The sequence below is a fragment of the Lethenteron reissneri genome, unplaced genomic scaffold, assembly GCF_015708825.2.
Source record: "Lethenteron reissneri isolate LAM-NWPU_2019-01 unplaced genomic scaffold, ASM1570882v1 scaffold_1938, whole genome shotgun sequence".
NCBI classification, from domain to species: Eukaryota; Metazoa; Chordata; class Hyperoartia; order Petromyzontiformes; family Petromyzontidae; genus Lethenteron; species Lethenteron reissneri.
This window is the reverse complement of record NW_026891705.1, coordinates 657,988-685,330: the sequence shown is the minus strand read 5'-3', so window position 1 is coordinate 685,330 and position 27,343 is coordinate 657,988. Positions and strand designations below refer to the sequence as shown.

The following is a 27,343-nucleotide window of genomic DNA, read 5'->3' as shown; positions in this document are numbered from 1 at the left end:
AAGAGATGTCAACTCCTTCGCCTGGTGTACAGGAGGTCGTGGGTTCGATCGCGATCCTGACGCCTGCTGCTGTATACTTGTAGTCTGCGTCTCTTTCTATCATCATCACCACGGTGGCTAAGAGATGTCAACTCCCTCGCCTGGTGTACAGGAGGTCGTGGGTTCGATCCCAACGCTGACACCTGCTGCATATTTGGAGTCTGTGTCTCTCTCTCATCATCACCACGGTGGCTAGGAGATGTTAACTACCTCGCCTGGTGTACAAGGAGGTCGTGGGTTCGATCCCGACCCTAACGCCTGCTGTTGTATGTTTGGAGTTTGCATTTATATCATCATCGTCGAAAACGTTTTGGATTAGCCATATGTGTTTGTTGTTGTACAGAGTTGAACTGATCACATTAATCAAAATAGTTATATGGTTGTTATTGTTTGGGATTGTTGCACACAGCATTGATGTACGGTGCCTTTTCTGGAAGACTTTGCTGTTTTTTCTTGGATTTTTCTGTTTGCGTGTAGTCATTTTAAGATGTTTCTTGTTCATGTTTTTGTTTGTTGAGGTTGGACCCGATTCAAGAGCCGAATGGCTCACATGGTTATACCTAATAAATGCAGCTGTTTTAGACTAATTTCAGGGTGCTGATTCCAAATCTGATCTCAGATTTGCTCTATCACATCATTTTTATGCTATCGGCATACCCCATTTTCATTGATTCTACCCAAAATTAACTCTGTCACTTATGATTGCAAGTTGTTGCGAGTCAGTGCCTGCTTTAGTGTTAAAATATGGTGCTGTATTTTTAGGATAGTGTGTTTATAATATCATCATTTTATGTAGATATCCACATTTATTTAATATTTTTCTTCTGCAGTTTTTATTGAAAATGTAATATTTGATATCTCAAAAACCTGATGTGATAGACAAAAACTGATTCCAGATTTGAACCCGTTGGAATACCTTATGCCAGAAAAAGTGTGTTGATCAGTGTTATCTGGCTGCTTCCAACGTTATCCGGCGGTCTCGGGCCGATCCAGCGAAACCTGCAAAACCGCTCCAAAGGCTGTAACCAGTCTGGCCATTCACACCGTGTACGTGTGACATAACAAAGTAGCTACGCTTAATTTCAGTGTTAAATATGATATACACTACATTATACCCTACATCAAACTTAAACTATGAAAATTACTGCACGTATATATATCACCCCATGATGCAGAGTCTGCGACATTGGAGTGGTAAGAATGGCATAGTAAATACGTAACTTTTTACAGCCGGTTATTTGTGTCCATTTGTATGTTTATTTATACCAATTTCACGTAGTTAACACATTTAAAACACGACAAAACCACATACACACAACACCTAAAAGCATAATGTCACGTAAAAATGCGCAAAAATTGGCGATTTTAAGTCATGATGAGGAGTGATTATGCGGGATTTTAGAAAATCTGGCGTCCCCTTCCCCCTGAAGCCGCCGGATAATCGATGACCTCCTGTAAATAATTTATGCACAGTGCTACGGGATGCTATTAGCACGAAGGATGCTATGTAAAATGAAAGTATTGTTGTTGCAGGGACTCCTCTACTTACGAACATTCGCCTTACAAACTTTCAGAGATACGAACAAACCTGTCTGTATGTCCACTTGCCTATTTGGACCGAGAGTCGTAAGTTCAACCGCTGTGCAATAGATGGCGGTGGTGGCATCTACATCTACAGAACGTGAAGAATCAGTGGCATCTACATCTGTAGAACGTGAAAAACCAGTGGCATCTACATCTGCAGAACGTGAAGAATCAGTGGCATCTACATCTGTAGAACACGAGGAACCAGTGGCATCTACATCTACAGAACGCGAAGAACCAGTGACATGTACATCTGCAGAATGTAAATAACCAGTGGCATCTACATCTGTAGAACACGAGGAACCAGTGGCATCTACATCTGCAGAACGCGAAGAACCAGTGGCATCTATATCTACAGAACGCGAAGAACCAGTGGCATCTATATCTACAGAACGCGAAGAACCAGTGGCATCTACATCTGCAGAACACGAGGAACCAGTGGCATCTATATCTACAGAACGTGAAGAACCAGTGGCATCTATATCTACAGAACGTGAAGAACCAGTGGCATCTACATCTGCAGAACGTGAAGAACCAGTGGCATCTACATCTGCAGAACGTGAAGAACCAGTGACATCTACATCTGCAGAATGTAAATAACCAGTGGCATCTACATCTGTAGAACACGAGGAACCAGTGGCATCTACATATGCAGAACGTGAAGAACCAGTGGCATCTACATCTGCAGAACGTGAAGAACCAGTGGCATCTACATCTGCAGAACGTGAAGAACCAGTGACATCTACATCTGCAGAATGTAAATAACCAGTGGCATCTACATCTACAGAACGTGAAGAACTAGTGGCATCTACATCTATAGGAGTACATGCCTTACAACATCGACAGAAGTAAAGATAGACTTAGGAACAAATAGACTTACGAACACAGACCTATTGAACCTAACTCGTTGGTAAGTCGAGGAGTTCCTGTACTGAAGTGTAGAGGTATATAATGTAGTATAGTATTGTATAATGTGTAATAGTACTTTACATTGCCGTACAACATGTCTTAAATCTGACCGAAGTAAATTTGAACTTACGAACAAATAGACGTACGAACACAGACCTATGGAATCTAACTTGTTCGTAAGTATAGGAATCCCTGCATTGATTCCCTGCGTGCACCACCCCTCGCTATTTCCCCCTCGACTGGAGGCAGAGGAGCCAATAGGCGACGTTGAAGACGGCGAAGCTGATGGGGAAAACGAATCGAGAGGCGTTGTCGATCCCCTGCGCCCGCACCATCCACTTGGCACATCCTTCATCTGTATTGACCTAAGGGCAGGCGGGGGCGGGTTCACATTAATCCTACTTAATCGACGGCACCACTCTCGATACACAAGACAATTTTGTTGGGTTAAATGGCGTAAATATAAACGTGTTAAATTTCGATTTAAAGCTTTCGTGACTGCAGGGATTCATCTTCTTGGTTCTTTCGGTAAAGTCATCACGTAGAAGGGAAGTAATAGAATAATAGAAATAAAACATAATAAAACAATTCTCACGACGTTTCGGCCACAACGCAAGCAGCCGTCCTCAGGTGAAAACCAGGTCTGTCGAGGCGACAGCGTCTGAATGTGTCAAGGCGCTCTTTTCCCCCCTTCCAACCCAGCTTATATATATGCTCCAAGCACGTGTGCTGTTTCATTCAGACGCTGTCGCCTCGACAGACCTGGTTTTCACCTGAGGACGGCTGCTTGCGTTGTGGCCGAAACGTCGTGAGAATTGTTTTATTATTCATAATCAACGATTTTTGGGTTTAGATCGCGTTTATTTATAAATGTGTCGTAACCCTCCACCACCCGACACGGCCAATCAGTAAAAAATGTGTCACGTTGACAAAGACAAATAGTTCACTGCTTTAGCCCACCGGTGTGTTAAAGCAGTGAACTATTTGTCTTTGTCAACGTGACACATTTTTTACTGATTGGCCGTGTCGGGTGGTGGAGGGTTACGACACATTTATAAATAAACGCGATCTAAACCCAAAAATCGTTGATTATGAATAACATTGGTCGCGAAAGCCTACGTGTTAAACTGTTTTATTATGTTGAATTTTTTATTATTTTATTATTTCCCTTATAAATGTGTTGTTAAACCCACCACCACCATCCGACACGGCCAATTTGTGAGGTTTGCGACGTAAACAAAACGTTGCCAATTAGTTACTAGTACAGCACTTACTGTTTGTGTGTTGGAGAGTAAACCCACCATAACATTGACGATTCAAGTATCATGATGGTGCTGGTTGTTATAATTACTGGCGAAACGTCAAGATACTCAAATGTTTAAATGTTGTAGTGGGTTTACTCTCCAGTACACAACTGGTGAGTGCCGAACTGGTAACGAATTGGCATGTTTTGTTGACGTGACAAATCTTAATAATTGGCTGTGTCGAGTGGTGTCGGCTTTAACGACACATTTATATTTATGTGATCTAACCCAAAAATCTCCCTTATGGATAATATTGGTCGTGAAAGCCTCCTATTACTTGTTAAAGAGACTCTCTATTTTCCGCGTGTGCGGTTTATCCCATTTGCAGATTAACCACGCGAACCTGAGGTTTTCACGTGAATTAATAATGCGTGGATTTTCCCCTTAAGCCCAAATGAATCATCTAAAAACAGTTATACATTGTTATTCTAGGAAATTTGTTATTACAAGTCACACAGTGCTTCAAACCGAACAAATATGTTGCTGCTCTGGTTAATCAGAAATCAAACGTGATCGCCTTTACAATTCAGTAGTTGCCATATTTTTACAACAGTGGGTGGTGGAGTTTGATCAATGTTGATTGGCATGGCTCTGCAATCATCCACTTAGTGGGCAGAGTTTGATGTTGATTGGCTGTGGCTCTGCTGTCATCCACTTAGTGAGAAGAGTTTGATTGATGATGATTGGCTGTGGCTCTGCTGTTATCCACTTAGCGAGCAGAGTGCCCAGGCATGCCACTGGGCGTGCCCAGGCATTGCCCCTCCGGGCATGCCCAGGCTTGCCCCCTCTAGGCGTGCCCAGCCTCGGACTCACAGCTTCCCACACCTCACCGCCACTGTCCACCCCTCGTAGTTAATCCTCCAGTCTAAATAAAGATTTGTATTCGTGGTTATTAGAGTCAGAACCAGTCCACCGGACCTCCTGAATACCACAGAGATCCAGGCTTTACCTGTTAAGATCCCAACAGTAGAGTGGCAGCCTCTTCTCTCAAGTTAGCATTCGAACATTCTACGTGGCCACTCGCAGTGGCTTTTTACCATGCCTGGAGGAACCCCGAGCGTGCGGGTTCAGTCTTCTGGCTCCACCAAATGGGGTTTGGCCAGGAGACGTCATAGACAACCGTCCCCCTGGGGCCTCCAACATAAGATGAGTTGGATATTTAAATCGTGGTTTAGTGATAATAATGCTCCACTCACTCACTCTCACTGTTTAGTACAGGGGAGAACATACAGACTCCACTCACTCTGTAGTAAAAGAGGGGAGAATATACAAACTCCACTCATTCTGTAGAAGAGAAGGGGACCTAAAAACTCCACTCACTCTGTAGAAAAGGTCTCCCCTCATACAAACCTAGCCCCCCCACCCCGCCTCCCCCCACCTCTCCCATCACCCGTTGCGGCTGGCTGGCTGTGGGTGAGAGTCTTACGTGGTAGGTGGTGAGCGTTGTCTTGGCGAGGCTCCTGGCCCGCATGGCCGTCATGACGACCATGATGTACTCGAGCAGCGCGCCGAACACGAAGAAGAGGCACGCCGTCATCCACACGTCCATCGCGTTGATGTAGGAGAGCTGGGAGACACCCAGCATGCACACACCACACATAGATACACACAGACGCACACCACACACACACCACACACACAGACACACACCACACACACAGACACACACCACACACAGACACACAGACACAAAGACAAAGACACACAGACAAGAACAACAACCGCCATTCGCTACTGAGTGGCGGTGACGTCACCACGATGCTTGTGCCAGGCTATGTGCACTTTAAGTCCACGTGAAGTGTTGAACGCCCGCTGGCAGGAGGTCTAGGGACAGACCCAGGTGCCATGGGTTGGCTGACTGAGATGACTGGTCGATGCACCACCTGTGCTCCCCTACTGTGCCAACTTGCTGTGATTTATCCACCCAGCACTCCGCTCGTTGTTGTTGCTGGGTGGCAACTGCCTCCAACGATCCAATAGCGTCCTTCACGAGCCTCCTCCACAGAGGCCGATCTTGACACCGCTGGTACCAGTCATCGGCAAGTTCACTCAGCTCCACATCCTCCTGTACCGCGTCAGCTCCATCTCTTCTCTAGCCCGTGCCACTTACGCACTCACTCACCCACTCGCTCATCCATCAGCTCATCTTATTTTTAGCCAATGCCACTCACCCACTCGGTCACTCACCGACTCACCCACCCATCCACCCACTCACCCACCCACCCATCCACTCACCCACCCACCCATCCACTCACCCACCCACCCATCCACCCACCCACCCATCCACCCACCCACCCACCCACTCACTCACCCACCCACCCATCCACCCACCTATCCACCCCAGCCCGTTCCACTCACCCATTTACCCCCCCCCCCAACTCACCATCTCTATCCCAAAGCCAATCCAAAGCTGCTGTGGTGCATCGCAGGTGCCCCGCCATCACCTTGGGCATGGAGGAGCGTGACCCCGTGCTCTGCGTGGTCATGGTGAGCACTGTAGTGATGCCCAGACCCACGCGCGCCTGGGCCACGTTCATGTTGATCCAGAAGGAGACCCAGGAGATGATGACGATGAGGATGCTGGGGATGTAGAGCTGGATGAGGTAGAATCCCATCTCTCTGTGCAACACAAACTTGGCGTCTATGCAGGTGAAGCTACCTGGAAGAGAGACGGAGAGGCAGACAGAGAGGAGACAGAGAGAGAGAGAGGCATTCAGACGCAGGGATTCCGCAGGCCCTTGCAGCGGCTACTACATCACGTTGTCTGGGATCGTTGCCATCCCCACCCAGCTCGTGGCTATACTCCAAGCGGACATTTGCGTTGCCTCGGTGGGAAAATCAAGAGGGCGGGATGAGAGTCCCCTGCCTGAGTGTGACCCAGGGGCCCAACAGAAATAGCAAGAGGGGGAAACGATAGAAAATTAAGGGGCAGCAATGACGCGCGGTGGCAATTGGAGCAGAAGGCAATCGTCTTCGAGAAGAAAGTTTAAAGCGGCACACAAACACATGAACACCGTATTCTTGGTTCTTTCGGTAAAGTCACGTAGAAGGGAAATAATAAAATAAGAAAAATATAAAACAATAAAAATGATCACGACGTTTCGACTGCAAAACAAGCACTCATCATCAGGTGTGAAATCCACGGCAAGAAAATTGGACAAAAAGTGACGTTTTTTTTCTAACGTCAGCACCACGGACAGCGATTTGGCAGTTGGTCAGATGGACGAGTCCCCCCTCCTCTTTTCCGAACATAGATGGACTCGTCCATCTGACCAACTGCCAAATCGCTGTCCGTGGTGCTGACGTTAGAAAAAACCGCCACTTTTTTCAAATTTTCTTGCTGTGGATTTCACACCTGATGATGATTGCTTGTGTTGCAGTCGAAACGTCGTGAGAATTTGTATTGTTTTATATTGTTATTATCGTATTATTTCTCTTCTACGTGACTTTACTGAAATAACCAAGAATATGTATCCCTGCAGTCACAAAAGCTTTAAATCAAAACACGAACACCATTCAATATATGATCATGTTTCTGCTCCAAGAGGGACTTTGGTCGTCATTGTGAAAAGCCGTGGCACTCCGAACAACCCCAGCTGGGTACACACTCCCCCCCGCCCCCGCAACCACCCGTCCAAAGACAAAGATCCCCTGTACAGCCTGAACAGACTGCCGGGCAAGTGCTGTTAGCGGACACCTATGAAGGCTACCGGCACTGGGGCACACGAAACGGGTGGTTGGCCAGCACCACGCTTGGTCGTGAGCGAGAATTGCTGCTGCTGCTGCTGGTGGTGGTGGTGGGGAGTGGTGGGTGTAGTGGTTAGCGCTACGCTGCGCGATGAACCGTGCGACCCGAGTTTGATTCCCACTCACGGCCAACACCAGAAAATATAATTGTCTGATCCGGTCCTGGTCCTCCCCTAGGTCGACTCAGCCTCAAATGAGTACCTGGTGCGGTGCGTAAAAACATTGCCACTGGGGAGACAAAGGCGGCTGCGCGTGGTGCTGGCCACCCACCCCCTCGTCTGCCGTTCTGGCCTTCATAGGTGCTCGCTAACAACACTTGCCACTACAGTCCGTTACAGGCGATACGGGGGGGGATCTCTGTATATTTTGCTATGAATTCCCGACCCACTCAACTACCCAGCCACCCACCCAACCACCCACCCAGCCACCCACACCCCCGCCACCTTACCCGTGACGTATGTCTTGGTGCAGTCACCCAACTCGGCAGTCCTCATCAGCTGGAACTGGGGCAGGCTGAGCCCGTCGGCGAAAGTCACAGCGTCCCCGGGAAGCCACTGGAACAGCAGGTCCCGGAGCGTGTAGCCGTCTAGACCATCGGCGGTGGTGGAGAGGGTGGGTTCGGGGGCAGGGGGAGAAGGAGGGAGGGGGCAGGGGGAGTGACAAGGCCGGCAGATCGCCGCTCGTCAAAATCGCCTGCCGCTCGGCGGTTCGCGTTGCAACGAGCAGCCATCTTAATGTATTGATTCAAGAAGATATCTTGGTCACACGTGCATTGTGGGCCCTTTAATTTTCGTAGGCCCAAGGCACAGTGCTTACCGTGGCCGATTGGATATCACGGCCCTGGTGGGTGGGTGGCTGTGTGAGTGGGTGGTTGAGTGGGTGGGTGAGTGAGTAGGTGGCTGTGTGACTGGGTGAGTAGGAAGGCCCCAGGCACAGTGTCTACTACTGTGGCCTATATGAGAACACGTTCCTGCACACTCACACGCACACAATGCAAATTGTCTAAGCATCGATGGCCCCATCCCGGCAGCACTCACAGCTTTCCAGGTAGATGAGGCAGACCTGGGTGTCCATGGGGAAGTTGTGGAGGTCCATGTGGCAGGAGAGAGTCAGGGACAGCCTGCAGCAGCAGCAGCATGAGCAGCAGCAGCACGAGCAGCAGCAGCAACACACGTGGGTCAGAGGACAACCGACAATAACCGAGAAAACATTGCACAAAATTCAACTTGCGACAACGCTGCCCCACACCCGCAGCGTTCACCACCGGATCTGCGGTGGCCAAGAAGTGGGGGACGAGGCCGAGGCCGCCACCCCAACTCCGGGGTCGGGCACTGCCACAGCCCAACGGCTCCCGGGGTATTGCGGGGACGGCCGCACTGGCTGGCTACGAGCAATGGAGATGGGGCGTGCGGATGTGTGCCGCAACGAGGACCTCCTGATGGCCACTGGCGTCGATCTCCCAAGGGACCTGTGGGCAGTGTTGAGTCTGTGGGGCAGTGTTGAGTTTGTGGTGCAGTGTTGAGTTTGTGGGCAGTGTTGAGTCTGTGGGGCAGTGTTGAGTTTGTGGTGCAGTGTTGAGTCTGTGGGTAGTGTTGAGTCTATGGGCAGTGTTGAGTCTGTGGGCAGTGTTGAGTCTATGGACAGTGTTGAGTCTGTGGGCAGTGTTGAGTCTGTGGGGCAGTGTTGAGTTTGTGGTGCAGTGTTGAGTCTGTGGGTAGTGTTGAGTCTATGGGCAGTGTTGAGTTTGTGGGGCAGTGTTGAGTTTGTGGGCAGTGTTGAGTCTGTGGGCAGTGTTGAGTCTGTGGGCAGTGTGGAGTTTGTGGGGCAGTGTTGAGTCTATGGACAGTGTTGAGTCTGTGGGCAGTGTTGTGTCTATGGGCAGTGTTGAGTCTATGGGCAGTGTTGAGTCTGTGGGGCAGTGTTGAGTCTATGGGCAGTGTTGAGTCTGTGGGGCAGTGTTGAGTCTGTGGGGCAGTGTTGAGTCTGTGGGCAGTGTTGAGTCTGTGGGCAGTGTTGAGTCTGTGGGGCAGTGTTGAGTCTGTGGGCAGTGTTGAGTTTGTGGGGCAGTGTTGAGTCTGTGGGCAGTGCTGAGTCTGTGGTGCAATGTTGAGTCTGTGGGCAGTGTTGAGTCTGTGGGCAGTGTTGAGTTTGTGGGGCAGTATTGAGTTTGTGGTGCAGTGTTGAGTTTGTGGGCAGTGTTGAGTCTGTGGGCAGTGTTGAGTCTGTGGGCAGTGTGGAGTTTGTGGGGCAGTGCTGAGTCTGTGGGCAGTGTTGAGTTTGTGGGCAGTGTTGAGTCTGTGGGCAGTGTTGAGTCTGTGGGCAGTGTTGAGTCTGTGGGCAGTGTTGAGTCTGTGGGCAGTGTGGAGTTTGTGGGGCAGTGGTGAAGCGACTGGGTAGTTGGAGGCAGTCGCCTTCCAGCAACAATAGCGGAGGGCAGAGGTGCGCCACTCACAACAACGAGCGGAGCGCCGGGCGGCTAAAGCAAAGGAAGTTAGCACAGTAGGGGGCACAGGTGGTGCATCGGCCACTCATCTCAGTCAGTCGACCCGTGGCACTTGGGTCTGCCCCATAACCTGCCAGCGGGTGTTCGACACTTCACGTGGCCTTAAGGTGCACATAGCCTGGCACAAGTGCCATGGTGATGTCACTGCCACTTAGTGGCGAATGGCGGTTGTTGTTGTTGTGTGGGTGTGTGCGTAGGTGCTCGCTAATCTCTCTCCCTAATCTCCCCCATTAACACAACTGACGTGCTTGCGTGCGGGGATGGAATTCCCTTCCAGATCAGACCCCGCTTGCTTGCCCTTCACCACATATATAACTTTGTTGTAACAGCTCTCTCGCTCTGTTCTTCCTGGTTCAGCAGTTCCACTGCTGGATTATTTTTTCTGCCTGAGGACGACCGCTTGTGTTGCGATCGAAACGTCGTGATATGTGATTTTTTTATTTTATTTTATTTTTCTACCTCCGTGAATTTACCGAAAGAACCAAAGAGTATACGGGGGATCGTTGTCTTTCTGTGTGTGTGTGAGTGCCACGTGGAAGTGTAGTGGTTAGCACTACGCTGCGCTACGAACCCGGAGACCCGAGTTCGATTCTCGCTCACAGCCACCACCCACACCAATGTGGCGATTATCTGAACCGGTCCTGGGCTTCCCCTAGGTCGACTGAGCCTCAAATGAGTACCTGGTGTAGCGGTGTGTAATAGTGAGCATCGCCCATTGGGAAGCCAAAGGCGGCCGGGCATACTGCTGGCCACCCACCCCTCCTGTGTGCCACAGTGCCGACCCTTATAGGTGCTGCTACTCGCGACTAACAGCACTTGCCCCGACCTGTCTGTTAGAGGCTACACGGGGGATCTTTGTCTGTGTCTACCTTCATAGACGCCGCTGCTACTTACAGCACTTGCCCCGAAAGTCTGTTAACAGGCTACACGGGGGATCTTTGTCTGTGTCTACCTTTATAGACGCTGCTGCTACTTACAGCACTTGCCCCGAAAGTTTGTTAACAGGCTATACGGGGGATCTTTGTCTGTGTCTACCTTCATAGACGCCGCTGCTACTTACAGCACTTGCCCCGAAAGTCTGTTAACAGGCTATACGGGGGATCTTTGTCTGTGCCTACCTTTATAGACGCTGCTGCTACTTACAGCACTTGCCCCGAAAGTCTGTTAACAGGCTACACGGGGGATCTTTGTCTGCGTCTACCTTCATAGGCGCTACTGCTACTTACAGCACTTGCCCCGAAAGTTTGTTAACAGGCTACACGGGGGATCTTTGTCTGCGTCTACCTTCATAGGCGCTACTGCTACTTACAGCACTTGCCCCGAAAGTCTGTTAACAGGCTATACGGGGGATCTTTGTCTGCGTCTACCTTCATAGGCGCTACTGCTACTTACAGCACTTGCCCCGAAAGTTTGTTAACAGGCTACACGGGGGATCTTTGTCTGCGTCTACCTTCATAGGCGCTGCTGCTACTTACAGCACTTGCCCCGAAAGTCTGTTAACAGGCTACACGGGGGATCTTTGTCTGCGTCTACCTTCATAGACGCTAATGCTACTTACAGCACTTGCCCCGAAAGTTTGTTAACAGGCTACACGGGGGATCTTTGTCTGCGTCTACCTTCATAGGCGCTGCTGCTACTTACAGCACTTGCCCCGAAAGTCTGTTAACAGGCTACACGGGGGATCTTTGTCTGCGTCTACCTTCATAGGCGCTAATGCTACTTACAGCACTTGCCCCGAAAGTTTGTTAACAGGCTACACGGGGGATCTTTGTCTGTGTCTACCTTCATAGGCGCTACTGCTACTTACAGCACTTGCCCCGAAAGTCTGTTAACAGGCTACACGGGGGATCTTTGTCTGCGTCTACCTTCATAGGCGCTACTGCTACTTACAGCACTTGCCCCGAAAGTTTGTTAACAGGCTACACGGGGGATCTTTGTCTGCGTCTACCTTCATAGACGCTACTGCTACTTACAGCACTTGCCCCGAAAGTCTGTTAACAGGCTACACGGGGGATCTTTGTCTGCGTCTACCTTCATAGGCGCTACTGCTACTTACAGCACTTGCCCCGAAAGTCTGTTAACAGGCTACACGGGGGATCTTTGTCTGTGTCTACCTTCATAGGCGCTACTGCTACTTACAGCACTTGCCCCGAAAGTCTGTTAACAGGCTACACGGGGGATCTTTGTCTGCGTCTACCTTCATAGGCGCTAATGCTACTTACAGCACTTGCCCCGAAAGTCTGTTAACAGGCTACACGGGGGATCTTTGTCTGTGTCTACCTTCATAGGCGCTACTGCTACTTACAGCACTTGCCCCGAAAGTTTGTTAACAGGCTACACGGGGGATCTTTGTCTGTGTCTACCTTCATAGGCGCTAATGCTACTTACAGCACTTGCCCCGAAAGTCTGTTAACAGGCTACACGGGGGATCTTTGTCTGCGTCTACCTTCATAGGCGCTAATGCTACTTACAGCACTTGCCCCGAAAGTCTGTTAACAGGCTACACGGGGGATCTTTGTCTGTGTCTACCTTCATAGGCGCTACTGCTACTTACAGCACTTGCCCCGAAAGTCTGTTAACAGGCTACACGGGGGATCTTTGTCTGCGTCTACCTTCATAGGCGCTAATGCTACTTACAGCACTTGCCCCGAAAGTCTGTTAACAGGCTACACGGGGGATCTTTGTCTGTGTCTACCTTCATAGGCGCTACTGCTACTTACAGCATCTTGCCCCCAACAGTCTAGTGAGAAGAAGCTTTCGTGACTGCAAGGATTCATATTCTTAGGTTTTTTCGGTAAAGTCACGTAGGTAAAACATAAAAATTAATGAAAATAAAATAAAACAAAAATCACGACGTTTCGGAGGCAACACAAGTCTCCGTCATCAGGTGAGGCAATGATTCAAGATGTAAACCCTTATAAGCAAGTTGAAGGGGGGAGGAGAGGGGGTGGGGGGAGCTCATCAGAATGTGGTAGCCAATGAATGGAAACGTATCGGGAGGGAGGGGGGCGGGGCTCAAAGACAGCACGGAGTGCTCAACACATTGGGCAGAGAGGGGGAGGGGAGGCCTGATACACATGATAGACAAAAGAACGAAAATGCCCATGTTTATACCAATGCTGGCTGAACAATGAAGAGGGTACTGTTAGAAAAATAACTGGGGATGTTAACACTCGGTAAAGTAAAGTAAGATAGTGCCTGTCAGATAAGATGGTCCAAAAAAGTGTAATTAAGTCTTTTTTGCGTGGTTGATAACATCTTTCCAATGATTACTAAGTTTGTACCCATCATCACGGTTGAAATTATGTCTGTGTTTGTATATTTGTATGGCTTCGTGTACAAACCTTTCATGAAATTGTCTTTTCCGAGACCAAGGTTCTCTGCAAACCTCCCGGCTACCATCAAAGGTTTGTACATAGTCTATTGAGAATATAGTCTATTGAGATTCTAGATTTGAAGCTTTCGTGACTGCAATGATTCATACTCTTAGTTCTTTCGGTAAAGTCACGTAGGTAAAAAAATGAAATTAAAATTATTTTAAAAAAATAATTACATTTTTTTACCTACGTGACTTTACCGAAAGAACTAAGAGTATATAGTCTATTGAGAGGCTACAGGGGAGTGGAGGGGAGATCTTCGTGGTCGTCTCGTGTGGGCCACCACCGCAGCGAGTAGAAGATATCTCCGTTGCTGTAGACGGTGATGCGGCGGTTGTCCGTGGTGACAGAGTGGAAGCTGCCGCTCATCTCGTTGGAGAAGAAGAGGTCGGGCCTCCAGATGGAGCCGATGATGGAGCTGTCGAGTGCGAGGCTCCGCCTGGACCCCGTGTAGCTCAGCCGCGGGTCGTTCCAGATCTGCCGCATGAAGATGGACACTTTGTAGTCCTGGCGGGAGGAGAGGAGAGGGTGGTACGTTTTAGAGGTCTGTCCTTAAGTCGATTTGTTCGTAAGTCCAACTTTGCTCTTGTCGATTCCAAACGTGTTGTATGGCATGTGCAGTATTAATATACATTATACACTACTATGCTACAGTATATACGACTACACAACATTATATACTACACTACTATATACTACTACACAATATTATATACTACACTACTATATACTACTACACTACATTATATACTCCACTACAATATACAACTACACTACATTATAAACTACACTACTATATACTACTACTACTACACTACATCATATACTACTACACTACAATACAGGGACTCCTCTACTTACAAATGAGTTAGGTTCCAGAATTTGTTCGTAATTCGATTTGTTCGTAAGTCCAACTTTACTCCTGTCGAGTTCAAACGTGTTGTACGGCATGTACACTAAACACGGGGGATGGCATTAAAAGTTGAAGAATCTCATGTAGATGCCACTGGTTATTCATGTTCTGCAGATGTAGATGCCACTGGTTCTTCATGTTTTGCAGATGTAGATGTCACTGGTTCTTCACGTTCTGTAGATGTAGAAGCCACTCACCCTCACCACTCACCGTTCAACCTTCACCACTTACCCTCACCCTCACCACTCACCCTCACCACTCACCCTCACCACTCACCCTCACCGCTCAACCCTCACCATGGTTGTTTCTGATATGGATCCGAAGTTTTCGATGAAGATGCTGCAGTTAATCACTGTCGGAGCCCCTGCATGCAGACACAGCGCGGCACGCAGCGTTACTACAACCACAACCACTGCTACAATCACTACTACAACCATTACTACAACCACTACTACAACAACAACTACAAAAACTACAACTATTACTACAGCCACTACTACAACCACAACTAGCCCTACTACAACCACTACAAGCACAACTAGCACTACCATAACCACTACTACCACAACCACAACTACCACTACTACCACACCTATGACTACTATAACGGCTACAACCACTACTACTACAACCACAACTACCACTTTTGTGGATGCACCAGCATCGGTGCATCTACAAAACATCATGGATGCATGCCGGGTCCAAGCAATAACATCTCAAGGACTATATAGTGACGAAACACCAGATGTGGGCCCATTTCTTTGCAACCAGGACCTACCTTGGAGCTGATCTGCCCACTGACCATTGACTCGTCATCTGTAAGATGCGCCTGCCATTCTTCCACTCTCGTGGTGGGTGTACATCTAGGACCCCATTTAAACCCACAGTGGCCTGGTCTCAGCGAGCTGATGAAAGTTGCAAGCGAAAATTTCATCATCGCTTGCGGCTGGGTTGGCATAGTCCCCTACTCCTCTGATGCCGAGGGAAAATGGGCGAGGTTTAGGACTGTGGCTCATGCAGCTGCAATGGCTGCTTTGGGTACACGGTCCAGACCTCCTCAGAGACCCTGGCTGACAGAGGAGGTGTTCAGGCTGGCTGAGAAAATATGACAGGCCCACTCTCACGTCTACAGAAACCTACGTCAGAGAATGAGGATGCTTACCCCAGCCTTCACTCAGAAGTTCGGAGAGCCGCGAGGCACTGCAAGGATGGGTGGTGTTCGCGGGTTGCTGAAGAGATGGAGTCTGCCTCAGTAGCCCGCGATCACAAATCACTCTTTAACTACATCAAGAGCCACACCTATCACCATCATTACGGGAAAGAAAGTTGATCTGATCTCCGACCCCCAAGAACAGGTTTGCAGATTTGCTGAGCGTTTCCGTGAGGTCTTGGGGGATGGGAGATTCCTCAGCCTGGAAAACATCATGGGGCAAAGTGGGGATGACTCTGCTGAGGCTGCAATGACTCAAATATTGAAAGTAGTCACTTTCGTAGCTGGCTGAAGTGGAAGTACAGAAGATGATCCAGAGTCCGAGACCAAAAAAGCACCGGGCAGAGATTATCTCCCAAGTGAAATGCTGAGGGAGGTTGGCGTTTGTGTGCAGACTGCCCTACATGACATCATAATAACAGTCTGAACCAATGGACAAGTTTCCGAAGGATTGGAAGGATGCCCTTGTGGTCCCCTTTTTTAAGAAGGGAGACTGCCTAGACTGTAACAACTACAGGGGCATCTCCTTCCTCAGTGTGCAGGGAAAGATCGTGGCAAGGATTATTCAATATCGCCTTGCCAGGCACGCTGAGGAGAAGCTTGCAGAGTCCCAATGTGGTTTCAGGAAAGGGCGGTCCTGCACAGATGTCATATTTTTTTCCCTATGCTACAGCAGTGTTGTGGGGAATTCTAACAGGACCTACATCTCTGCTTTATTGACCTGGTCAAGGTCTATGATACCATCAATAGACATGGGCTCTGGGTTGTTCTTTGTGCTATCAGAGTCCTTGACTCTCTGCTCACAATCATTAAGAACCTACATGATGGTGAGCAGGCCCGGGCAAAACTACGTGAGTCAGAGCCATTCCCTGTTCACTTTGGGGTGCGATATGGATGTCCTCTATTTAACATCTGTTTAGACCACGTAGTTCATACCGGAGGCATTTTCATCTAGTACAGGTACAATGGGAGGCTGATCGATGCCCGAGTGCAGTCAAGGGATGGCTCCATATTGGTCAACCATGTTACGTATGGCGATTATCTGGTGATTGTTGCTCACTCAGAGGAGGAGCTGGAGGTGCTGCTGCTGAACCTGAAGAGTGACACTAAGAGGTGGGGCCTTACCATCAGCCCCACCAAATCTAAGCACCTGTCTGGGTATTTCGTGCCACCAAACACTCCACCCCCACAACTCCCAATTGAAGAGGCAGTTGTGAAGATAGTGGAGAGTTTCCCATACCTGGGCAGTGTACTCATGCCCGGCTCCCGTTTGACAGCAGAGGTCTCACTCCGAATCAGTCAACCGGCATTATCTTTTCATCGGCTGTGTAACACTGTTTGGAAGCTACTTGGTCTCTCACTCCACACGAAGCTTCAGATCTTCTCGGCCACGGTCATGCCCTCCCTTCTCTATGTTTGCGAAACATGGACCCCCCCTAATGGAACATCTTCGCCGGTTATAAACATTTAGGCTGGCCTGCCTACGATCCATTCTGGGTTTAACCAGGCTGGATTGTGTGAGGAGCTCACAAATCCTTAAAAGAACTGGGCAAAGTCCCATCGGTGAGCTCCTCCGGTAGGCAAGGCTGCGTTAGCTGGTCATGTAGCCCGCATTCCCAGCCACCACATGCCTAAACAGCTTTTGTTCGGCTGGATATTGAAGAGATGGAGTGATGTGGTACAAGAGGATGTGGAGCTGAGTGCACTTGCCGATGACTGGTACCAGTGGTGTCAAGATCGGCTTCTGTGGAGGAGGCTCGTGAAGGGCGCTGCTACTGGGCAGTTGGAGGCAGTCGCCCTCCAGCAACAATTGAGGACAGAGAAGCGACGCTCACAACAATGAGCGGAGCACCGCGTGGCTAAAGCACAGAAAGTTGGCACAGTAGGGGGCACAGGTGGTGCATCAGCCAGTCATCTCAGTCAGTTGACCCGTGACACCTGGGTCTGTCCCGTAACCTCCTGCCTGCGGGCGTTCGACACTTCACGTGGCCTCAACGTGCACATAGCCTGGCCGTTTTGACGTCACCGTGATCGTTTCGATGTTGATTTTGAAGTGATAACGGTGATGGTTGAGGTGGTGGTGATAGTGGCGGTTGAGATAGTGGTGGTGGTTGTGGTGACAGCGGCGATGGTGGCGATTGAGGTGGTGGTGAGGGTGTTAGTGGTGGTGTTGGTAATGGCAGTGATGGTGCGAGCGGTGGTTGAGGTGGTGATGTCGGTGATGGTGACAATGGAGATTCCGAACGGACTCACCGCCGAAGTTGGGCCGTACTCGGTAGTCATATCGAGACGTCTTGCCGATCAAACTCTCCAGGAGCTCCGATGGCGACAGGTTGCTGCTGTTGCTTCTGCTGCTGGAATTGTTGACTTCAACAGCCACCGAGCTGCGATCCATAAATTAAAGAGGAATCACGAGCCAGTGGAGTGAGTGAGCGCACTTCTGGTTCATACGTTAATATATTTGTAATATGAGGATATATCCGGCTCACTGACGTATCACAACTCGTCATGGTGATTGGCTCTGCCAGTCCTGGTTTACAGCCAATGGGGGGGAAGCCTAGGGGCGTGACCCTGACGTGATGGAAAGGTGACAGCTATAAGGATTGGTTTTGCTGGCTTTGGCCACAGCCAATGGGGATATGAGTCAGGGGCGTGGTCCCGGGAGCTGACGAGGGAGCCTGGAAGATTCCATGGAGGCTAACGAGGATTGGTGGAAACGTACCACGTGACCCGGGTATTAAATAGGGGTGGAGACGAACGACACGTGGCCAGAACGGGAACGAACAGAGGAAGGGGGCCACGCGGGAGTGGGCCTCCGAGTTGCCACGTGGCGGTGAGTCTCTCTCTCTCTATCTGTCCCTCTCACGCTGCCTGTCAGCAGCGTGAAGGAAACTGTAATACAAGTTGAATAAAAGACGGATTCCAGAAGTCGCCTCAACGAGCTTTATTACATATTTATAGAGGCGCTACCATTATCTCAGCAGCGAAAGCTGCTGCTGAGTTTCGCAAATCCAGTTGATCACTCACTCACCAACCCAGATGATCACTCACTCACAGACTCAGATGATCACTCACTCACCAACCCAGCTGATAATGGCGATCATGATGATGATGGTGATGATGGTCGTGATGATGATGGTGATCAGAGCCAGCCCAGCCACTAAGCGACTCTTGCAATTGCAAAGGGCCCCGTGGCCAGCAGAGGGCCTCCTAGAGTCACTGCTAGCTCGTGGGTGAAAAAAATCATACATCAAAGGGGCCTCCAACCAAATTTTGCTTAGGGCCCCCAAAGGTCGAGGGCCGGCTCTGATGGTGATTATGATGGTAATGATGATGATGGTTATGAGGGTGATGGTTATGATGATGATAATGGTGATGATAGTTTTGACGATGGTGATGATGATAATGATGATGACGGTAATGAGGGTGATGATGGTGATGATGGTGATGATGATGGTTATGATGATGGTGATGATGATGGTTATGATGATGATGGTGATGATGGTGATGATGGCACGGGGCGTGTGGCGACTTGCCTGCAACAGAGCCCCGCCAGCCAGCAGTGGAGAGAGAGCGCAGCCACCTTCCAGCGAGCCATCTCACCTAGTCCTGACAAAGACAAATATTCCCCAGGTAGCCTTAACAGACTCTAGGGGAAAGTGCTGTGAGCTATGGCGAGTAGCAGCAGCGCGTATGAAGGCCGGCACCGTGGCACACGAGGGGGTGGGTGACCAGCATCATGCACGCCCGGCCGCCTTTGTCTCCCTTGTGGCGATGTTTACACACCGCACCAGGTACTCATTTAATGCTGAGTCGACCTAGGGGAGGAGGCCCAGAATTCGGGTGGCCGGGATTGTAGCACAGCGCTAACCACCAACACCAACCACCACAACTACACAACCACTCACTCACACAACCACCAACCACCATCACCCCAACTACACAATCACTCACACAACCACCACCACCAACCACCACCACAACTACACGACCACTCACTCACACAAACACCACCAACCACCACCACCACAACTACACAACCACTCACTCACACAAACACCATCAACCACCACCACAACTATACAACCACTCACTCACACAAACACCACCAACCACCACCACCACCACCAACCACCACCCATCACTATCCACTGTCACCAACCATCCACCACCAACTACCAACTACCAACCACCACCACCACCACGTGGATTAGCGCACACACGCAGGATAGAGACGTCATCATAATCACCACATTGATCTCCATCCAGCAGTGGATAGACCATGGTGGTGGTGACGATGACCAGAGGGGTCTCGGGTTCATGAGTGGGGGAGAGACGCTGGGAGAGACGCTGGGAGAGATGCTGAGACGGTGGGAGAGACGGTGGGAGAGACGCTGGGAGAGACGCTGAGACGCTGGGAGAGACGCTGGGAGAGACGGCGGTGGCAGGAGCTGCACTGAGGCCTTGACAGTGCTGAGGTCGTGATGGTGGTGGTGGTTGTGGTGGTTGTGGTGGTGATGATGGTTGTGGTGGTGATGATGGTTGTGGTGATGATAATGGTTGTGGTGGTAGTGATGGTGGTGATGGTGATGATGGTGGTCGTGATGGTGGTGGTGGTGATGATGGTTGTGGTGGTTGTGATGGTGATGGTGGTGATGATGGTTGTGGTGGTGATGATGGTTGTGGTGATGATAATGGTTGTGGTGGTAGTGATGGTGATGATGGTGGTGATGGTGATGATGGTAGTGATGATGGTTGTGGTGATGGTGATGGTGGTGATGATGGTTGTGGTGGTGATGATGGTTGTGGTGATGATAATGGTTGTGGTGGTAGTGATGGTGATGATGGTGGTGGTGGTGGTGATGGTGGTTGTGGTGGTGGTGGTTGTGATGGTGGTGATGATGGTTGTGGTGGTGATGATGGTTGTGGTGATGATAATGGTTGTGGTGGTAGTGATGATGGTGGTGATGGTGGTGGTGATGGTGATGATGGTGATGATGGTGGTGGTGATGATAATGGTTGTGGTGGTAGTGATGGTGATGATGGTAGTGGTGGTGGTGATGATGATGGTGGTGATGGTGGTGATGATGCTGATGGTTGTGGTGGTGGTAATGATGATAATGGTTGTGGTGGTGGCGATGATGGTGTTGGTTACTACACAACTACAACTCAACAACTACAACTCAACAACAACTCAGCAACAACAACAACTTGGGGATACACCGGAGCGGGTTGCGAAGATTCTGCGGCCCGCATCAGGAACGGGAGGAGACCGCGCAGATCCGGGGAGGCACAGCGGAGGGGCTGCGGGTGCGGATTATTCTGCGAGTGAGTGAGTGAGCTAGTGAGTGAGTGAGCTAGTGAGTGAGTGAGCTAGTGAGTGAGTGAGCTAGTGAGTGAGGGAGCTAGTGAGTGAGTGAGCTAGTGAGTGAGTGAGCTAGTGAGTGAGTGAGCTAGTGAGTGAGCTAGTGATTGAGTGAGCTAGTGAGTGAGTGAGTGAGCTAGTGAGTGAGTGAGCTAGTGAGTGAGTGAGCTAGTGAGTGAGTGAGCTAGTGAGTGAGCTAGTGAGTGAGTGAGTGAGCTAGTGAGTGAGTGAGTGAGTGAGCGAGTTAGTGAGTGAGCTAGTGAGTGAGTGAGCTAGTGAGTGAGCTAGTGAGTGAGTGAGCTAGTGAGTGAGCTAGTGAGTGAGTGAGCTAGTGAGTGAGTGAGTGAGCTAGTGAGTGAGTGAGCTAGTGAGTGAGTGAGCTAGTGAGTGAGTGAGCTAGTGAGTGAGCTAGTGAGTGAGTGAGCGAGTGAGCTAGTGAGTGAGTGAGTGAGCTAGTGAGTGAGTGAGCTAGTGAGTGAGTGAGCTAGTGAGTGAGTGAGCTAGTGAGTGAGTGAGCTAGTGAGTGAGTGAGCTAGTGAGTGAGTGAGTGAGCTAGTGAGTGAGCTAGTGAGTGAGTGAGCTAGTGAGTGAGTGAGCTAGTGAGTGAGTGAGCGAGTGAGTGAGTGAGCTAGTGAGTGAGTGAGCTAGTGAGTGAGTGAGTGAGTGAGTGAGCGAGTGAGTGAGTGAGCGAGTGAGTGAGCTAGTGAGTGAGTGAGCGAGTGAGTGAGTGAGCTAGTGAGTAAGTGAGCGAGTGAGTGAGTGAGCTAGTGAGTGAGTGAGCGAGTGAGTGAGTGGGCTAGTGAGTGAGTGAGCTAGTGAGTGAGTGAGTGAGCGAGTGAGTGAGTGAGCGAGTGAGTGAGCTAGTGAGTGAGTGAGCGAGTGAGTGAGTGAGCTAGTGAGTGAGTGAGCTAGTGAGTGAGTGAGTGAGCGAGAGAGCGTGTGAGTGAGCTAGTGAGTGAGTGAGCGAGTGAGAGAGCGTGTGAGTGAGCTAGTGAGTGATTGAGCTAGTGAGTGAGTGAGCGAGTGAGAGCGTGTGAGTGAGCTAGTTAGTGAGTGAGCTAGTGAGTGAGTGAGCTAGTGAGTGAGTGAGTGAGCTAGTGAGTGAGTGAGTGAGTGAGCTAGTGAGTGAGTGAGCTAGTGAGTGAGTGAGTGAGCTAGTGAGTGAGTGAGCTAGTGAGTGAGCGAGTGAGAGAGCGTGTGAGTGAGCTAGTGAGTGAGTGAGCTAGTGAGTGAGTGAGCTAGTGAGTGAGTGAGCTAGTGAGTGAGTGAGCTAGTGAGCTAGTGAGTGAGTGAGCTAGTGAGTGAGTGAGCTAGTGAGTGAGTGAGCTAGTGAGTGAGCGAGTGAGCTAGTGAGTGAGTGAGCGAGTGAGCTAGTGAGTGAGTGAGCGAGTGAGAGAGCGTGTGAGTGAGCTAGTGAGTGAGTGAGTGAGCGAGTGAGTGATAAAGTGAGTGAGTGATAGAGTGAGCTAGTGAGTGGTAGAGTGAGTGATAGAGTGAGCTAGTGAGTGATAGAGTGAGATAGCCAGCGAGTGAGCTAACGAGTGAGTGAAAGAGTGAGCTCGTGAGCTCGTGAGTGAGTGAGTGACCGAGTGATAGAGCGAGCGAGCGAGAACGTCTATCACGTACACACAGGGGTTGCGTTGTACCGCGTTATCTCTCTGTCCCGAGGCCCTTTGTCGGCTCTGACTTTATAATCTCCCCCCGCACGCCTCGCCACCGAAGGGGCAATTTATCCCGTTAATTGAGCAAAGCTATCCTGTGACTCGGCTCAAGCGAGCGGGGATTAACTTCCCTCCGCCCGCTTCACGCGACATTTCGACTGCTCAGCAGCGGGAGCGTGAGGATGATGTTTCAACGCGAACGCCACACCGCGGAGTGAAAACCCGCTGATCGTGAGAAAACCGAGCGGCAGAAGAGCCATTTGCCCCTTTAATTAGCCCCCCGCCCCCCCCTCCACACACGCTGACGCCCAGGCCAGAGCTCTGCTCACATCAAAGCCTCCATAACTCAAAACTCAAATATTTTGTTTGTATCTGACCCGGGTGTAAAGGCCCCCCATTGAGATGTGAGTTTGATTGATGTTGATTGGCTGTGGCTCTGCTGTCATCCAGTCAGTGGGCTGAGTTTGAGTGATGTTGATTGGTTGCAAGGCTCCAGTCAAGGTTAAGAAGAACCCCTGCTCTAAAAGCAGTATCCAGCAGCATCCCAATGACTCCACGTGTGGTGGCGGTGACGATAATGGTAATTATGCTACGCCATGGCAGCCGTACGTACGACCGCTTATTCCTTTCATCGCATTCACATTTATCCCGGCCCGTGTCTATTTAAGAACGAAACAGGAGGGGGAGGATGTCTCCACAACTCTGGCTGTCACTTGATGATGCTACTGGCTGTTGTTGTGGTTGATGCTGTTGTTGTTGTGGTTGTTGCTGTTGTGACTGTTGTTGTTGTTGTGATTACTGGCGAAACGTCACGGTACTTGGATGTGTAAATGTTGTACTGAGTTTACTCTCCAATATAGACTACACAATACACTACACTATACACTACACTATACACTACACTACACACTACACTAGAATGTGTAAATGTTGTACTGAGTTTACTCTCCAACACACAACCGGTTAGTGCTGAACTAGTATACTACACTATACACTACACTATACTATACACTACACACTACACTATACACTACACTATACACTACACTAGAATTGTAAATGTTGTACTGAGTTTACTCTCCAACATAGACTACACTATACACTACACTATACACTACACTATACACTACACTATACACTACATACTACACTATACACTACACTAGAATGTGTAAATGTAGTACTGAGTTTACTCTCCAACACACAACCAGTTAGTGCTGAACTAGTATACTACACTATACACTACACTATACTATACACTACACACTACACTATACACTACACTATACACTACACTATACACTACACTACACTATACACTACACTATACACTACACTAGAATTGTAAATGTTGTAGTGAGTTTACTCTCCAACCAGAGGCGTAGCTAGGATATTTTGCGCCCGGGGACGAACCATAAAATTGGCGCCCCCCCCGTTTAATCACATTTTCCTATTACATCGAATAAGGAATAACAATTTTAATTTTAATGAAACATTGTATTTAAAGAAGCAAATTTATAGAAATTATATTACATGGCTTACTCAGCCACTGTCGTAGACTGGTTGACATAGTCTACAAAAGATTAATTTTTCTTGATTTCACTGTCGCAAACTGGTCAATCACGTAATCAAAATCTGTTTTTTCCAATGTTTCTCTTTCAACGCTAAGAAGAGCAAGATCGCTGAGACGATCTTGTCCCATTGAAGCACGCAAATGCGACAAAATAAGTTTCAATTTGCTGAACGACCACTCACAGCTTGCAATTGAAACTGCTATTGTTTATAAAATTTGCAGTGAAATTCGCGATTGGCGTTGTGAAAACTACCACGCAGTGTTATAGGAGAGAACGGACTGTTATGTATAGGTAGAGGTAGTACCTTTGTTTTCTGGTAGCTGCACTCAATTTTTGAGTGGACGGAAACACTGGTCCTCATCCATCTCCTAAATCTCTGACGTCTGGCTCCTAGTGCCACACCCCGGTAAACCGCTTCAGCTGGCGGGCTAAACGACGTGAGGGGGTGATGTCAACACTGCATCACTGGGCGAATGAACTCCCACGACGGAGTCACCGGCCAGGGCGGAAGGGTCTCGTTAGGACCCAACGGCCAAGTGTTCGGGACCAAGGCGCGCCACTTCGTTACTGTGGACTGCGGTTGTGGCCTACCAGCTATGGTTTGAAATAGCAGGGAAGGTGGATCTCTTCAGCCTTGGAAGGCCGTCTACCTAGGAGAAGGAAACTCTGATGTAAAACCTACGGCCCGAGGACCTCGCTGTCACCGTCCCAGCTTGCTAGGCCATGGCAGACGAACCCCGGGTTTAAAGGGTGGGGTCAGTTCTGCGCACACTGCACTCCACTTGAAAGCTCCTTTGCGCAGGCAAGAAGGAAATCTTCACGTCTACCCCCCCCCCCCCCCCGGTCTCACTAAGTCCTGTAGCGATGGGAAAGGGGCGAACTCGGCAGGTGTAAGATGACACTGGCAGCCGCAGTCTCAATCCTGCATGCAGGCGGCTCAGGCGCAAGTGGTCGTCTGATGATGACCTGGAAACGACATCATCACCCGGCAGCACCCTGAGCGACCAAGCAGCCTTTTCTAGGGACAGCACTGCTTGCTCCACACGGAGAGGGGCCTAGAAAAGGTGGCCTAAACAAAGCTCGTCTCCTCCTCCCTCAGTTGGCTTACCGCGGTCAACGGGCATCTTCATATGCGGTCGAATTACATCAAAGAATCGACGGCGCATCCCACTCGCCTTAAAAGGTGGGAAAGGACTCAAACTCGCATGCTGGAACATCAGAACCATGCTAGACTCAGCTGACAGCACTCGACCTGAGCGACGATCTGCTCTAATTGCACACGAACTCGCTCTGCTGGATGTTGACATCGCCGCCCTCAGCGAAATCCGCTTTTCAGAGGAAGGGAGTCTGAGGGAGCATGGCGCAGGTTACACTCTCTACTGGTCAGGCAAACCAGCGACAGAGAGACGCCGTTCAGGTGTCGGCTTCATGATCAGGGACTCTATCGCTACCAAGCTTGCAAGCCTGCCAACTGGTCACTCTGACCGCATCATCTCAATGCGTCTACCACTTCGTGACCAACAACACGCAACGCTGCTCAGTGTGTACGCTCCAACTCTCCAGGCAGATCCCGCTGATAAAGACAAGTTTTACTCCGACCTACGCAGCCTTCTGCAGGATATCCCAGCTGACGACAAGATTGTCATCCTTGGCGACTTCAACGCCAGAGTGGGCAGAGACTCGGAAACCTGGAAAGGCGTACTTGGAAGGCACGGTGTGGGCAGCTGCAACGACAATGGACGCTTGTTACTTGAACTCTGTGCGGAACAGCAGCTTTCCATTACCAACACCATCTTCCAGCAGAAAGACAGTCTGAAAACAACCTGGATGCACCCTCGGTCAAAACATTGGCATCTCATAGACTACATCCTTGTGCGCCAGCGTGACCTAAAAGATGTCTTTCACACCAGGGTAATGCCCAGCGCCGAGTGTCACACAGACCACCGTCTTATCCGCTGCAAACTCAGCTTTCACTTTAAACCCAGACCAAGAAACGGTGGCGCCCCGAGGAAGAAGCTCAAAGTCTGCAGCCTTCAGTCTGCCGTGGTCAAAGCAGCTTTCCAGAAAAGCCTACGATCTAGGCTAGAGCAACCGAGCTGCCTAGGAGACTCGCCTCCGATTCCTGAAGTGCTGTGGGACCGCATCAAAACTGTTGTTCTGCAAACATCTGAAGATACCCTCGGATTCTCCACGAAGAAAAACAGAGATTGGTTCGATGAGAACAACTTAGAAGTCCAGGAGCTGCTGTCAAAGAAGAGATCAGCACACCAGGCCCACCTGGCCCGACCATCCTGCCCGCACAAAAAAGCAGCCTTCCGCCTGGAATGCAGCACCATCCAGCGCAAGCTTCGAGAGATTCAGAACGAGTGGTGGACCAACCTCGCAGTAAAAACTCAGGTTTGCGCTGATACTGGCGACTACAGGGGATTCTACGAAGCCCTAAAAGCGGTATATGGCCCCTCGTACCAAATCCTGAGCCCCCTGCGGAGTGCAGACGGGAACAAACTGCTCACTGAAAAGGACTCAATCCTGAACCGCTGGTCTGAGCACTTCTACACGCTCTTCAATGCTAGCCGCTCAGTCCAAGAACCAGCGATTGACCGCATCCCACAACAACCAGTGAAAACCGAACTGGATGTGGCACCAACATTACAAGAGACTGAGGAAGCCATTAAACAGCTGAAGAGTGGTAAAGCTGCAGGAGTCGACGGCATCCCTCCTGAAGTATGGAAGAACGGAGGCCCAGCATTGCACACCAAACTCCATGAATTCTTCGTCTGCTGCTGGGAGCAGGGTAAACTCCCTCAAGATCTCAAAGATGCAGTCATCATCACCCTGTACAAGAACAAAGGGGAGAAATCAGACTGTTCCAATTATCGTGGCATAACACTTCTGTCCGTCGCCGGCAAAATCCTCGCAAGAGTACTGCTGAATAGACTGGCACCCGCAATAGCTGAAGATCACCTCCCAGAGACCCAGTGTGGCTTTAGAGCCAACCGGGGAACCACAGACATGGTGTTTGTCCTGAGGCAGATTCAGGAAAAGTGCCGGGAGCAAAACAAAGCACTGTACGTCACCTTTGTGGACCTGACAAAAGCGTTTGACACCGTGAGCAGGCAGGGACTTTGGAAAATCCTGGACAAGCTAGGCTGCCCAC

The 27,343-nt window shown here is 49.8% G+C and overlaps 1 protein-coding gene across 1 annotated transcript; it reads right to left on the bottom strand.

Moving 5' to 3' along the window:
- Nucleotides 1–1,286: 1,286 nt before the first annotated feature.
- On the bottom strand, nucleotides 1,287–19,199 carry LOC133339654 (glycine receptor subunit alpha-3-like). Its single transcript, XM_061547811.1, has 9 exons — nucleotides 19,123–19,199; nucleotides 17,840–17,970; nucleotides 14,673–14,740; nucleotides 13,750–13,970; nucleotides 8,621–8,703; nucleotides 8,032–8,169; nucleotides 6,281–6,495; nucleotides 5,263–5,403; nucleotides 1,287–2,897 (listed from the first exon to the last, which is right to left on the bottom strand). The coding sequence occupies exons 1-9, from the start codon at nucleotides 19,182–19,184 to the stop codon at nucleotides 2,757–2,759; spliced, it is 1,200 nt and encodes a 399-aa protein (XP_061403795.1). The 5' UTR covers nucleotides 19,185–19,199; the 3' UTR covers nucleotides 1,287–2,756.
- Between the last annotated feature and the right edge of the window lie 8,144 nt (nucleotides 19,200–27,343).

Coding starts and splice junctions, on each gene's coding strand:
- LOC133339654 (XM_061547811.1), bottom strand. CDS start 19,184: ATGGCTCGCTGGAAGGTGGCTGCGCTCTCTCTCCACTGCTGGCTGGCG. Junction 13,971..14,672: donor CCATATCAGAAACAACCATG/GTGAGGGTTGAG, acceptor TCCTCCCGCCAG/GACTACAAAGTGTCCATCTT. Junction 5,404..6,280: donor CACGCTCCTCCATGCCCAAG/GTGATGGCGGGG, acceptor GGTGTCTCCCAG/CTCTCCTACATCAACGCGAT.